The 14,638-nt window shown below is 46.1% G+C and overlaps 1 protein-coding gene across 2 annotated transcripts in view; it reads left to right on the forward strand.

Annotated features, from left to right (window-relative positions):
• The window catches only part of MASP2 (MBL associated serine protease 2), a 252,671-nt gene that overhangs the window by 46,432 nt on the left and 191,601 nt on the right, over nt 1-14,638 (forward strand). For both annotated transcript variants that reach the window (XM_078642238.1, XM_078642239.1), the window contains exon 4: nt 7,047-7,178. In XM_078642238.1, coding sequence (XP_078498364.1) covers nt 7,047-7,178 — 132 coding nt within the window. The remainder of the gene's footprint in view (nt 1-7,046; nt 7,179-14,638) is intronic.

The raw sequence follows: 14,638 nt of genomic DNA on the forward strand, positions 1-14,638 counted from the left end.
CCATGTGACAGGCAGACCTGCCCTTAGGGCATGTATGCCTGCCACATGGCACCCGAGCCTGTTTTGGGGGTGCCAGAGGGTGTCAAAGTGACACCCCCTGCACCCTTGTGCAAATCGGTATTTACCGAATCGGTAAATACCGAATTCTTCAGAATCGGTATTCCAGCACATCTGGAATACCTACATATCCACCCCTTAGATTTACCGATTTTTAATTACCGAATCGGTAAAATTCGGTAATTAAAAATCGGTAAATCTATTTTACCTACATCTGGGCCCTAGTCCGCCCGCCATCCTAATGACCCCCAAAGTTTTTTACACATGTCGAAACGAGGATAGAAGATAGAGTCCGACATGGTTTTTGTTCATCTAAACAAATTCGAATTGAACGCCAAACATATCATAAGATCTATAAAATATATCAAGACATTTAATATTGGAAACCCTACGGCACAAAATTAGACATAAGAGAGTTGCAAGTATAATGGAAAGACATTTCCTATTAAGTATACAATTATCAGGCCAAGATGAAAAGAGATCTAAAATAGCCTTGACATCCAACATGGATAGGTACTTGGGTCTGGGAGGCCTTTTAAGCCTAATACTCTTCATAACACTACAAACAATAACATTCTTACCTACCGTTTTACCGTTGATGAGAGAGTGTCCGGCAGAAATAGCTGATCTATAACAATTAAAAGATCTATAGGAAAGGCCCAAATCAAACAGTTCGACAAGAAAATTAACTACGAATACGATAGGGGCCTCCAAGGGATCAAGTCCCTTTCCAGGCACCAACGAAACCATCTTCTCCAAATGTTGTTGTACCTATAGTGCGTTCCTGGAGCCCAAGACTCTCCGAGGAGACGTGCAGCTGACGTCGAAAGGCAGAGAGTACATTGGATCGCCTGACACTCTCCAGGCAAGAAGGTTCAAATTCCCTGAAAGAATTAGGTGGTGATATTGTTCGTCTGGGTTTGTAACCAGACCCTTGACCACAGGAATGGGGAACGGAAGCATTGCTCTTTTCTGACCTTCTGAAGAACCCTCTGAATCATCACGAAGGGGGGAAAGGCGTAACCCCGAAGGTCCGGCCAGACTTGGAGAAAGGCATTCACTCCGGCATCTAGCTGAAGTATTTTTCCAACTGGAAGGTTAACCTGCTCGCAAAAAGGTCCACATACAGTGGTCCCCAAAATTGATTTAAAGCATTGAATACATTCGGTTGAGTTTCCAAACGCTAAAGTCCAGGAGAAATCTCAAGTTCCAATCCACGGAAATATTTGACTTCCTGGGAAGGTATTCTGCTCTCAGAGCAATTTTGTGCTCTAGGCAAAACATCCAGAGTCTCTTGGCTAAGTCGGAGAGGTCTGCTGATTTTGTCCCTCCTAAACGGTTGATGTAAAAAACTGTGGAGATGTTGTCCATCTTCAAGATGACAGATCTCCCTTGAAGGGAGTGTTTGAAGCTCATAAGAGCCTAAAGCCCTGCTGTAAGCTCCTAATAATTTATGTGATGAGATGTTTCTGCAAGAGACCATACACCACCAGTGTTTTGGTCGAGGAGGCGAGCACCACACCCAGGGAGGCTCGCATCTGATTCGAGGATAAACTCTGGAGTGGAACCAAATATTGCTTTGCCATTCCAGGCATCCAAATTTTCCAGCCACCAAGAGACTTCCGACCTGGCTTCTTGGTCCAAGGTTACAAGGTCCCCGTACCACAGACAAGATCTGAGAGCTTTTCCTTTTATCCTCTGAAGAGCTTGGCAGTTGAGAGTTCCAGGGAATATGACTTGCATGGAAGAAGAGAGTAGGTCTAAAAGCCTGGCTAATTCTCTTAGAGATAGAGAGTCTTGTTTTAAAACAAATCTGATTTCTTTGCAGATTTTGGCAATTTTTGGGGGGAAGTAAAAGAAGGCACTTTTCGGTGTCCACTGTAAAACCGAGGAACTCCAGGGATCTGGAGGGGGTAAGGATAGATTTTTTCCGGTTTATGATAAAGCCTAGACTCTCTATGAGATTCATTGCAGTGGACAGGTCTTTGGGGATCTGCGAAAAGTCTTGGGACATAATTAGAATGTCGTCCAGATAAATAATTAAGGGAATCCCTCTTTCCTTCAGGAGAGAGGCAATAGTTCTCATAGTTTTGGTGAAACACCAAGGGGCAGAAGAAAGCCCAAAAGGAAGGGCTTGGAACTGGAAGAGACGATTGTTCCAAGTGAATTGAAGAAAGGGCTGATGTTCCTTGGCCATTGGTATGGTTAAATATGCATCTTTCATATCCAATTTGACCAACCAGTCTTTTTCTAGAGGTAAGTCTCACGGGAAGTGGATTCCCTCCATTTTGAAATGCCTGTACACGAGAAACTTGTTTAGATCTCAAAGGTTTATGACTGGTCTCCAACCTTTTTCTTTTTTCTGAACGAGAAAGAGGGTGCTTACAAACGTCCTTAAATTCCAAGGAACTTTTACGATTGCACCCTTTCGGAGCATGGAGGAAATGTCTTCTTCTATAATCTTTTGATGCTCGTCTGAAAGAGTTAGGACTCTCGGGAGAGATGTTTGCGTAGGAATTTCGATAAAATCTATCTTGAAACCCCGAACAGTCTCCAAGACCCAGGGGTCTTGAGTCAAGCTTTCCCAAACCTTGTAAAACAGTTGAAGTCTTCCTCCAACTTTTGGAGGGGAAGAAGAAGGGGTAAAAGAAGTACTTATTTGAATAGGAGTACTTACTTTGAGTATTAGTTGTGGCACGGGATCTGGAACCTCTGAAGCGTGAGCTCCTTTCTCTTTGGGGGGAAGAATTAAGAGTTGGATTGGAAGTTGGATTGGTAGAAGCCTCTTCCAGAGCCTCTAAACCTCGTAAAGGGCCTTTGGTAGTTTCGGCCAGAAGAAAGGCCCCTTCTTCTGGCCCGGCCAAAAAGGTTTGAATTAAAAATATACTTCATGTTGTTTTGGGCCTTATCCAGGGTGGTGAAGGTTGATACATATTTGCCAATAGACTTAATCATGTTTTCGCCGAAAAGGAGGCCTTTAGGGTGTAATGAAGGTTCTTCTTCGACCATGTCGCCCAATTTTGGATTAATTTTAGTGAGACGGGCTCTCCTTCTTTTTGTATTAAGGTTGGAGTTAGCATTGCATAGGAGTACTAACACTCTTTGGCTACAGCCTCTGATCATGTCAGTGTCCAGCGGGACATCATTGATGTGAGAATCTTCTGCTGCGTCTAAGATTCTGGAAAGGGGACCCAAGATGTCGAGGAGGCGATCCTGGCAGCCCTTAAGGCACTTCTTGATACCCTTTCTGGGGTCCTTTCCCAATTTAAACATAAAGTTAATTAAGTCAGGGTCTAGGTTAGGGGTCTGGCAGACCTTATCTTGGATAGATGGACGAGGACATTCCGATCTAAGGGTACTCCGAGTCTGCCTTTCCAGGGTATTTCTGAGCCATTTTGTAATAAATTTCGCCACACGTTCTTGGGGAACCAATCTGAGCTCCTGGCATGGGAAATATTAAGTGGTGAAAACATCTCTTCTCCGAAAGGGTCGAGGACGATATCTTTAGCTGAAGATGGGGAGTCATCATTAAGCTCTTTATTGAAATAAAGGTCCTCATCACTGTCCAAATCAAGGACAAATTCATCCGAAGGGTCCGGAAAGACATCCTCATTTTCTGAATCTGAGTCTGTAATATATTGAGCACACCGGTCTTTTGTGCCGCTCGGGACACCCATGTAAGATGTGCCGCGGGGCGCGCCATAGTAGTTTGTGCCGCTAAGGACACCGGAGTAAATTGTGCCGCTAGGGACATTTTTCAAATTTGAGGTACGGGGACCTCCTTTCATAAATGAGGTGCTACGACCTCCCAAGTCATTTGAGGTGCTGGGACCTCCCATGGTGCTCTTAGTATAAGGCTCGGAATAATTACTTTTTTTGCTTTTTCACCCTGGTTAGTAAGAGGGGGGTTGTTTAGAGAAGATGGCCCTGCAGGGATTTCATCTTGAGAGGGGAGGGGTCTTTTAGAAGACATAGCCTCCTTAAATGTATCTAAAATACAAGATCTCATTTCCTTTTGAAGGAACTTTTGAAAGGATTCATTGTTGTATTTAGGGGAAGAAGCTGCAGCATCCTCATCTGAAATAATGTCAGACATTATGGTTATGTAGGGATAAATTATATAGAAAAAGGATGAATTTCCTAAAACTTGTGTCTCCTTCTCCATTTTTTTTTTATGGATTAACAAAAGCGTAATAGTCCTAACGAAGAAGTCTAAACAAAAACAGTCTCCAAAACAGTCTCCAGTGGCAGCTGGTAACTGACGAGTATGAGCGCTCGAGATCAGCTGCCACTGAAGTAAATTAGAGGAATGACCCTTAGGGGGAGGCGCGTGTTGTGCTACTGTTGCCAACGAGCGTTCCTCAAAAGACGCGCTCGAGCGGTAGGGGCAAGAAAATACTAAAAAGCGGGCAAAATTGTGAATACATAATTGCGAGACTCCCTAGTGTGCGATTAATGCTCAAGCACAGATCGAACCGCACAGAGACCTACTGGTGTGAGATTGCAGCTGATGCGCGATCGTTGCGGAGATAGAGCGGGAGGAAAAGCCGATCTCCGTGATTAGGGAGAAGGCGGTGACTAAAAAAAAACGGCTATTCAGCCTTAACCCGGTAAGAACGATCAATAAGTAGAGATCGTGAAGGGGAGGGTGGGGGCGGAAGGGATTGAAGACCATCAATTGGAATTCAAGAGGGGGAAAGGAGTGGAAAATGAGGGGAAAGAAGCCTCATCAATCAATGATAATGTAAAAGGTACAAGTAAATAGACAATCTTGATAAGCTAGCATTAAATAAAAACATTTGATATAGTAATAGAAGGAAACGTATCTGCTTGCGAGCTGCATTTAAAAGAGGCTGTTTCCTTAGTGTTCATGCCTTTCATACCTCTTGTTCATTTCATTCTAGAATTGTTTGTTTATGATGTACTGCGGCTGCTTGTGAGTGCATTAAAAGATAATGCATAATGTAGCCTCCGGTCTTGTAATGAAATTTCTGACGCATCTGTCAATCCTTGCTACATGGTGAAGCAAGGGTTTTGCATGGTGGCGCAGGGAAAGTGACGCATCTCTACAGATGCATCACTTTCTTATAGATCTGCCCCTCGATTTTGATTTAGATCTGAAAGTAGGGAAAGAAGGCAATGGTATCTTGTTGCTCGCCTTTTTAAAGGTTGTGTGAACAATCTTCCCAAATAAAAAGGAAGTAAATTTGAGAGGACCCATGGGTTAAAGGAAGAGAGGATGAATTGTATTTACATCCCCCTAGATAAAAAAATCATAAAGCGCTTTCATCATTTGGTGCATACTTTCCACTGCCTTTTGCCAGATTATGGAACAGGAGGGTCAAAATATCTCAATCATGATGTTAAATGTAATGAAAAAAAACAAATAACATCTCAATAGGTTTCACTAGAAGTCTTCTGCTATCACCTGTATTTGGCAGTAGTCACTCGATGTATAGCCTGTTATGATAGTAGAACCCAAAATATGCAATTTTAGAGTAAGAAGATACTGGCTATGGCTGTAGGTTCGAGTGTCACTGTGAACACCGTACATCAGTGTGAAGTCCCTGAGAATATTGATTTTGTGTGCTGCTGGGGAATTCAACAAAACCACTTCGGAAGTAGCTCGTCTTGACTTGGGTAGTTGAAATATAATTATAAACGAGACTGTGACTGACAGGCTAGGGATATGTTTTGTGCCAAGACCTGAAATGTGGGGTTGGAGATTAGTTTTCTTGGAGGACTTCTAAATTGTAAACAATTAGTTTTCCCGCACACCTGTGACCATTTGATTTCAAGGTGACTGTAACAGTGAAGGTGGCAATGTGAAGGTGGGAGATAATCTGACATTGATGAGCCCCATACCCAGTATGGGCACCAGGGCACAAGTCCTAAAAAAAGAAGTGGGGGATGCTGACGTCACAAAAGGTGGCTTGCACCATCCGACTCATTGCTTCCCCTCGCCCACCCCTTAGATGCGATTTCATCAGAGAAGCCAGCGCGTGAGCAGCGTTCTGAATGAGCTCCGATCTCGCCCCAGAGAGGCCAAAGAGTGAATGTGTGGCTCCATTTGCTCCAGTAATCGAGCTCCTGGTAACATAAGTGGGGGGGCGCCGTCCACACACGTGGTACCCCGACTCGAGCCCTGATGGGCACCTTTTGATGATTACTTAAAAATTGTCAGTGATGTGCAGCAGGATAGCGAGCCTCTGCAGGACTATTACAAGGGTAGGGTAGAGCCGTTTTTGGGGCCCTGTTCTCCTGCTATAAGATTTACTTGTTGTAGTGGTCTGTTCGATCATGATGAGGTATCATTGCGTCTGCAGCATTAAATGGTACCAAAGGTAAGAACTGCCTTGCACTTTCATCAGAACACATTTTGCACTTTCTACTTGTATGTAATCCAGAGTGGGGCTTTGCATAAAGTTTTTGAAGTTGTTCTCCAGAACATCTTCTGACAGGCCTGGGTCCATGGCACGAGACAGCATGGTCCAAACATTGAAGAGAGTACAAAGATTGCTCTTGGTCTATTCACGGCATGAGAGGGTATGAGCCCAGCAGGAGTGTCTCGAAAAGGCATCAAGGTGGTGTATCCAATCACTGCCCTCCTAATCTGAGTAACAAATTCAAGGGGGGTGTAGGGACTTGGTTGGGATTATCTACAACTGAAAATAAAAAGAGCCAGGATAAGAGCATGAGTTTTCTTCTACTGTCATCTTTCCTTCTGTCCTTCCGGTCTGCCTTACTTCCTTTTCTCTGACCCTTTATTCTTACTTCCTTTCCCTCCAAGTTTCATTTTTAATCTCTCGCCTCCATATTCCTTTTCATTTTTCCTTTTGAGTTCCCTTCTTACCTCTTCCATCCTCTTTAATTCCGTCCTCTTTCTTGCACTACGTTCCTTATTGCCTTTCCTTTCCCCTTCCTCTTGTCTAGAACCACTTTCCTCTACTTCTATCTCAGGACATTGATATTAGTTTTTAATCCTTCAGATGTTAACGAGTGTGACCATCAGTTGATCGATGAGCCCATCTGTGATCACCACTGTCACAATCACCTGGGGGGCTTCTACTGCAGCTGCAGGCCGGGCTTCTCGCTCCACAGTGATAAGAGGACGTGCACAGGTGAGTGACCTTTGGCAGCCACTACAAGATGAACACATTTGTCGCAGTCACTCAAGAGCAAACATGTCAACCACTATCGCTGAACAAGGACTAAAATCAAAAAATCCACATTAGAACGCAACACGGTAAACAAGATAAATCCAGCCCGATATACAACAGGGGCGGCCTTAGGCATGTGCAAGCTGTGCACCTGCACAGGGCCACCAAACCCCAGGGGCCACCACGCCAATATATATCCTTAATATAATAATCCTCTGAGGATGGATACATATTTGCGTGGTGGTCCCTGGCAGGGATTTGGCGGCCTCCGTCTCTGTTCCACTTCCAAACACCCTAACCCCCCTTCTTCACTGGCCTCCGCGCTCCGCTCCGCCCGGACCCCCTCTTCCAGGGCCCCCTACCTACGCTCCATGCCCAGGGCCGCCATGAGCCTAGAGCTGCCCCTGTATACAACAAGGCCTGTTAGTAGCACTCAATAAGACTCCCAGGATCACTCAACACAGAAAACCAGAAACAACCACCAAGGCACCCCACCAGCACTTAACAGGGCTCGCCAAGAAAACTGAACTCTTTCTCACCACACTTTCTAAACAACCCTTAATAAATGCAGAGTACAATAGGTCACCCCATGCTATGCACTCTCACTCATGTATCCTCCTCAATACCACAAATAACACCCCGTGAGCTGGACAATACGGGTTGGAACTCTGTAGTCAACACTGGAAGAGGAGGCACCAGACAACCCTAAGCAGACAGGACATTGTGGACAATCACAGCTGAACATGTACATCTATTTAGATTCTAAGGTGTACAATGGCTTGGGAGAGATGGGGAAGATATTATCAGCTGGGACAGGGGTGTTACCAGCTCGGAAGGGTAGGAGTTTATTAGTAATGAGGGAAATGGTGGGAATTGCCAGTGAGAAACGTTGGTACTACATTACTAGTCAGTTGAGTAGGTGTGCAAGGGTGTGAAGAAAACTGTTATGCTAGAATAGAGATTGCTGTTTTTAAAATACAGGACACAAAGCCTATTTCTAGAGCAGCAGCGTATTGTAGCTAGGGCATGGACTACTGTATTGTCAACCTCTCTATTCATGTCCATGTGCTGGTTGTAGTTATGGGACTTGCACTCATTCTCTCTGCAGGGTTGTTTAATATATATATATGTGCCTGAAGGGTTGTGGTAAGAGCCTCAGGTGCCAGGTATTATATTTAAGAAAATGATATTGCGCTGTAAGGTAGTCTTTTGGGATATGGCTCAGACCAATTAAAGCAAATCCCACAGACTCGAAAAATAAGTTCAGACGGGATGAACGATGACATACTGGTTCTCAGAGCTACAAAAACAGAATACATAAGCCCATGGCCTTCCAGAATGATCTACTCCCAAGTATCTACATTTTCTAAATCTTTCCCGTTCATCTTAAGATCTTCCAAGCAGAGAGTTGATAAAGCCTGGGGAAAAAAACCTTTTCCCACAACTGTAATTTGATGCACAATATCGATTCCAAATTCGCAACTTCTAACTTCACATTGAAATGCGTCAGCATTGGAAAGATTCACTCCAAATCTGATATTGGCTTCATCAAATAGAATGCTGGTCACCCTAAAATTAGGCTATTGCAAAACCGGTGTAGAAACATGTAGCATCCCACACATCAAGAAGTTTCAAGTCTCTTAAAACATGACTGAAGGGCTTTTCTCAAACTTCTGCTGTGAAACTCTGAGGCCTGGTGGTTCACTGGACTAACGCATCACTTCGGAGATCTGTGTTTGATCTCATGGTAGAAGATTTGATCCCAGTGGTCTCACTCCTCCCGAGGATGATAAAAATGAGTTCCATTGAGTTGGGTAACAGTAAACATCTGTTATGCAGTGCCAAGATGCCTATGGTCAAACATGTGCTTTACAAACAAACGTTATGGTTAGATCATGTAAACACCTCAATCAAAGAGAGATTCTCACTCTAATCCAGAAAGTCCAGCATTAGTTGTCGTCCAATATCTTTGCATGTCCTGACTGCTTCCTAGTCAACTCGCAGACTGCTCTACCAACAAAAATGTGATCAACTGTCCTACTTTCAAGGCCTAATACATAAATGGACATCCATTTTCAGGATAGAACACCGTTCTGCCACTCTTCCCCAAAAACTTCTGGACATCCATGAATTGTTTATATCTTTAATTAAACAACTAAAGTCATGGCTGTCAAAAGGACCTGGAGAGTGGAAGCAATCATTCTGCTGGATATGGATTGCCTTTAAGGATTGCAATGTCAGGTACTTCTCATTGAACAGTAGTCTCTGGTGCTTGTCATGCAAGTCTGAAGGACCAGCCAGGAATTGGAGGAGACCTAGGGGCATATGTACAAGCCCCTATCGCCACCACAACATCACTTTATTCGACTTTGTGGTGGCGATAGGGGCCGTGCCTTATTTACAACGCAGCTTTAAGCCACTTAATGTGGCTAAACGGTGCCTTGTAAATAAGGCCTCCTGTCACGCTATGGTGAAAGCGGTGGGCAGTGGGTGTTGCGGTGGGCGTTCCACCGCAACACCCATAGATTTTGACACTGCCCCCTATGTACAAGGGTGGCGTACATAGGAGGCAACGGCAAAATTAAGACAAGGCAAAAACTGGTCTTCGGTTGGCGAAACGAGGAGAAATGCATAATTTTCCTCTTTGCTGCTTTTTCCATGTGCACTGCCTTGTGCAGCACACATCAGAAAAGCAAAGTGTCATGGATTGTTTATGCACAGGAAGGAGTCCATTCCTGTACATAAACAATCCTTTAAAAAAGCCATTTTGTGACTTTCATGTGTTCTGTATGAAGTAGCACACATGACGTGACAGAATGGCATTTTAGGATTGCTTATGTGTAGGAAGGGACACCTTCCTACACATAAACAATCATCCCCTGCACGCAGACACCATTGCACTATGGTGCAAGGATGCCTGTGCTGGCGCAAGGATGCTAAACTTAGCGCCATCGCAGGGAGACATGATCACCAAGAACATTCCACCAATGGAAAACATTTAATAGAGATTGGGACATCAGGGTATTGGGGTCAGAGTTGCTGGGATCTGTAGAAAAGAGGCTAAGACACACATGCACAATCCTCTGGCCTTGGTTTTTATGATCAGGTTTGCATTCTGTTCAACCCTACAAGTAGTGCTAGGAATATGAACGAGCAAGACAAAAAAGAATCGAGGAGCACATAAAACAGCATAAACAAAACCAAACTGCAGCAATTACATGCGTTCTATGAAGCTATTGTACCAGAATATCGCTGCCTAAATATTGTTCTAAATATCGTTTAAAAAATGTCTTCCCATTGGAGTTTGTAAAGAAAGATATGCGCCCAATGGAATGATATTTTTCTAAATGATACTTAGATCATGATTTCTAGGTTTAGCAATATTTTTGACATTCATCCATGAGGGGGGGGGGGGGGGCAATGAAAAAGGACAGACACCGCGTTATTTATAAATAAGTCACTGGACGGGTATTGGTGATATTCGAGTGAGTCCAGGGTTGGGGAGGTCATTGAGTCAATGGTTTGAAAAGGGCAGCAGATGCAAGCTTAACCCCAATTTTAGGTTTAAATCTTTTTATTATTATTGAAAGACAGTGCAGGAAAATACATGCATCAGTATGGGTACACCAGATACAAACAGTAATTGCGGTTGAGGTACAGTGTGCAAGGCAATACAGGCAATAACTGCCATGTTTAGCTTGTCGAAGATGAAAAATGCACTGCATCAAGAGAACAACAGAACCAAAAAATCCAAAAACTTCGTCCCCCCCCCGCAATCCCCTCCCTCCATACCCCCACCTTCTCCCCTCCCCCCACCCAGTCCAGAGCTCCCAGCAGTCTCCTTAGAATGCATACATCTAACGTCGGGATATCTCATGCCGTGAATGGTTCAGGGTCATTGGTTACAGGTGCTGTAAGGCGCAACAGTCTAAGATATTTAGGGCAGGTGATCTCTGTAAACTCAGTCGGAAGTAAGGCTCTGAAAGTTTGCCAAAGTTCCTCAAATTGGTCCCCTTTCCCTGTTACAGTAAGTGACAGCTTCTCCATGCCCAGCACATGCCACAGCCGGTGAAGCCAGCTCGTGGCGGTAGGGATGATGGTGGTACGCCAGTGTGCCAGAATGTTCTGCGAAGCCGATCCAAGGGCTATGGTTATTTGACGGCCCCTGCGGGAGCGCAGTGGGTAAGTTAGTGCATTGGGGAGGCCTAGCAGTACATAGGCAGGAAAGCGAGGAATTTCTGTCTGGAAGTGTGTGTCAGTTTCATCTAGAATATGTGTCCAATAGGAGCGGAGGAGCGGGCAGTCCCACAAAATGTGTACCAGAGTTCTGGTATGTCCACAACCCCTCCAGCAGAGTTTATCTTTGGTAGGGTCCATCTCGGACAGCCGCTCAGGGGTGTAGTACCAGTATAGTGATATTTTTGTGAGTGTTTCGGTAAGCCCCATATGGTACGCAGAGTGCCTAGCCCTGTATGCAATGTTCTCCCATTCCTTATGACTCAGGGATCTACCCAGCTCTCTTTCCCATCGCACCCTACCCGGGTTATAGATGTGTGTGGATGGTGTTTGTATCAGTTTCTAAAGGTCAGAGATGAGCTTGGAGTTGGAAGTACGAGAGAAAAGCCATTTCTCATACGGAGTGAATTCCCTGGCAGCCGACTCTCGTACTTGCGACTGTAACGCACAGTGGCGCACTTGCAAATATCTCATATGCTCTGATTCAGGAAGGTTATACTCGTGTTTGAAGAGCTGGAAAGGAAGCACCCCATCCGGGCCATACATATGATACAGGAAGCGGCAACCTGCCGGCCTCCAGTGTGTAAAGACCCCTTTGGCCATTCCAGGGGTAAAATCAGGGTTATCTACCAGGGGCGTAAGTGGGGAGGGGAACGTAGTCAGACCGTGAAGTGTATTAGTCGCGTCCCAGACCTCCACGGGAACTCGGGTTATAGAGGAAGCGTAGAGGTTAGTAGGTCTATGAATTCGGGGCAGATATGGGATCTCCTGCAACGGGCGCCCGGCGACCGCCTGGTCCTGAAAGAGCCAGTGCTTGTCGGACTCCCACTTGCTCCATTCTACCAAATAGCGCAGTTGCGCCACCTGATAGTATTTATGCAGGTCAGGGACCCCCAAACCTCCCTCCTCGGGAACCAAAGTGGCGAGTGTCCTCTTCAGTCGGGGCTTCCGGCCCTGCCAAATAAATTTGGCGACATCCTATTGGGTTTGACGTATCCAGTCTGTCGGAGGCCGGAGGGGCAAGGCACGGAAAAGATACAAGACCTGTGGCAGGATTGTCATCTTAACTGCCACAATGCGGCCTAGCCATGACAGGGGAAGATGTCTCCACCGTTCCAACTCCCCACGGATGCGAGCACGTAAACTATTGTAATTGGCCGTGACCATCCTGGACAGGGTCGGGGCGATTTGAATTCCCAGGTACGGAACAGTATCTGTGGCCCATTGTACGGCAAGAGGGACTGTAGATAAGCTCGTGTCGGAGCCGTGAGAGACAAGTCTAGTGCTATAGATTTGTCCGTGTTCATCTTAAAACCGGACACCTTAGCAAATGCTTCAAGTTCAGTAACACACGCTGGCAGTGCTGTTCACAGATGGTCCAAGGTAAGTAGGACATCATCAGCGTAGAGGCTGATGGTGTGGAGATCACCTCCGAACTTGATGCCCAGAGCATCCTGACGCTGCCGGATCCGATACGCAAGGGGCTCCATATAGAGAGCGAAGAGAAGTGGCGACAATGGGCACCCCTGCCTCGTCCCTCTCTCAATGGGAAATGCGGTTGAGGTGTAGCTATTGACTCGCACTACTGCGGAGGGCCCGTTGTAGCAGTTGAAGATTAGGGTTCGAAATTTCTCTCCAATCCCGAACTTGGCTAGCACTATTTCCAGGTAAGGCCAGTGGACCCGGTCAAATGCTTTTTCAGCATCGATCGCTAAAATCATATGTTCCCCAGGTATTCGGGAAGCTTTTTCGATCAGGTGGGTTACTCTTTTAGTGTTATCAACCGTCTGGCAATCAGGGACAAAATCTGCTTGGTCGGGGTCCACCAAGCCAGGCAAGTGGGCAGCCAGACGTGTGGCGAGGATGCTGGTGTACAGTTTGAGGTCAACGTTAAGGAGGGAAATCGATATGCCCCACATCTAGTTCCATCTTTGCCTGGCTTTGGAATAACTGAGATAGAAGCGCGCAGGAGATCCGGTGGGATGGCCCCTGGGTCCGCAAACGAATTAAATAAGCGAGTGAGCAACGGCGCCAGGGCGGTGCAGAAGGTCTTGTAAAAGGAAGGGGAATAGCCGTCTGGTCCGGGTGCCTTCCCCACCTTAAGCCGAGCAATGGCAGGGACCACCTCCTCGATGCGAATTTCTCTCTCTAGCCACTCCGATTGCTCCGGAGCCAGAGACGGGAGTGTGACCGAGTCCAAATACCTGGTCGCGGCAGAGACGTTCGGAGGCGTACCCTCGTAAAGCTCTGCATAGAAATCGCGGAAGGTCTCCGCTATTTGCTCATCCTCCAACACATGAGAGCCATCAGCGCGTATGATTTCTTTCACCTTTTGTCGTTGGTGGGCTATTCTGAGCCAACCCGCCAGTAGCCGCCCACACCGATCCCCTCCCGAGTAATAGGCGTGTCTCAATCTCAATGCCGCATATTCTACGCGGTCATTATCGAGAGCTGCGAGATGTCCCCGCGCCACTTTGAGCTGTTTCCAGACTCTCGGGGCGCCCGTCCGCTGGTGCATGTGTTCGAGTTCCTGTACCCTCTGGGTGAGTTCCTCTCTTTTTTCCTTTCGTAACCAATTGTTGGCTGAGGAGATTGCTATAAATACACCCCGGAGGACAGCTTTCAGTGCAGCCCGTTGGATGGGGAGTGGGGTGTCGGTGTTCGCGTTATGCCATAGAAAAGCTTGTATGGATTCCTGTATCTGTTTCACTACAGCCTGTCTATGTAAGAGCGTATCTCGAAGGTGCCACACTCTGGGAGGTGGTCGGGATGGCGGGGTGGTAATCGTTATGGACATATAGAGATATAACTCCCAAATCCACCACCGAAGTAAGAGCACACACCGGGCTTGTCACCAGGAGGTGCTCTATGCGGGCATACGACTTATGTGCCGCAGAATAATGAGAATATTCTCGCTCCCCGGGATGCCGCTGTCACCACAGGTCGTGTAGATCAAGGTCCCGTAGCCTGTCAGTACAGTCAGTCGAGAGGCTTTTAGCATGGAAAGTGCGGGGGTAAGACCGGTCTAAGGCAACGTCAAAGACAACATTCAAGTCCCCGCCTATTATGATGTGTCTGTCCGATGACACCGCTATTTCTGTAAGGGCGGCGTGTAGGAATTTTTCGTGACCCTCATTGGGACTGTACAAAGAGCCTATCGTGAAGGTCACCTCACCCAGGACAAC

This window comes from Lissotriton helveticus, chromosome 5_1 (genome assembly GCF_964261635.1).
Source record: "Lissotriton helveticus chromosome 5_1, aLisHel1.1, whole genome shotgun sequence".
NCBI classification, from domain to species: Eukaryota; Metazoa; Chordata; class Amphibia; order Caudata; family Salamandridae; genus Lissotriton; species Lissotriton helveticus.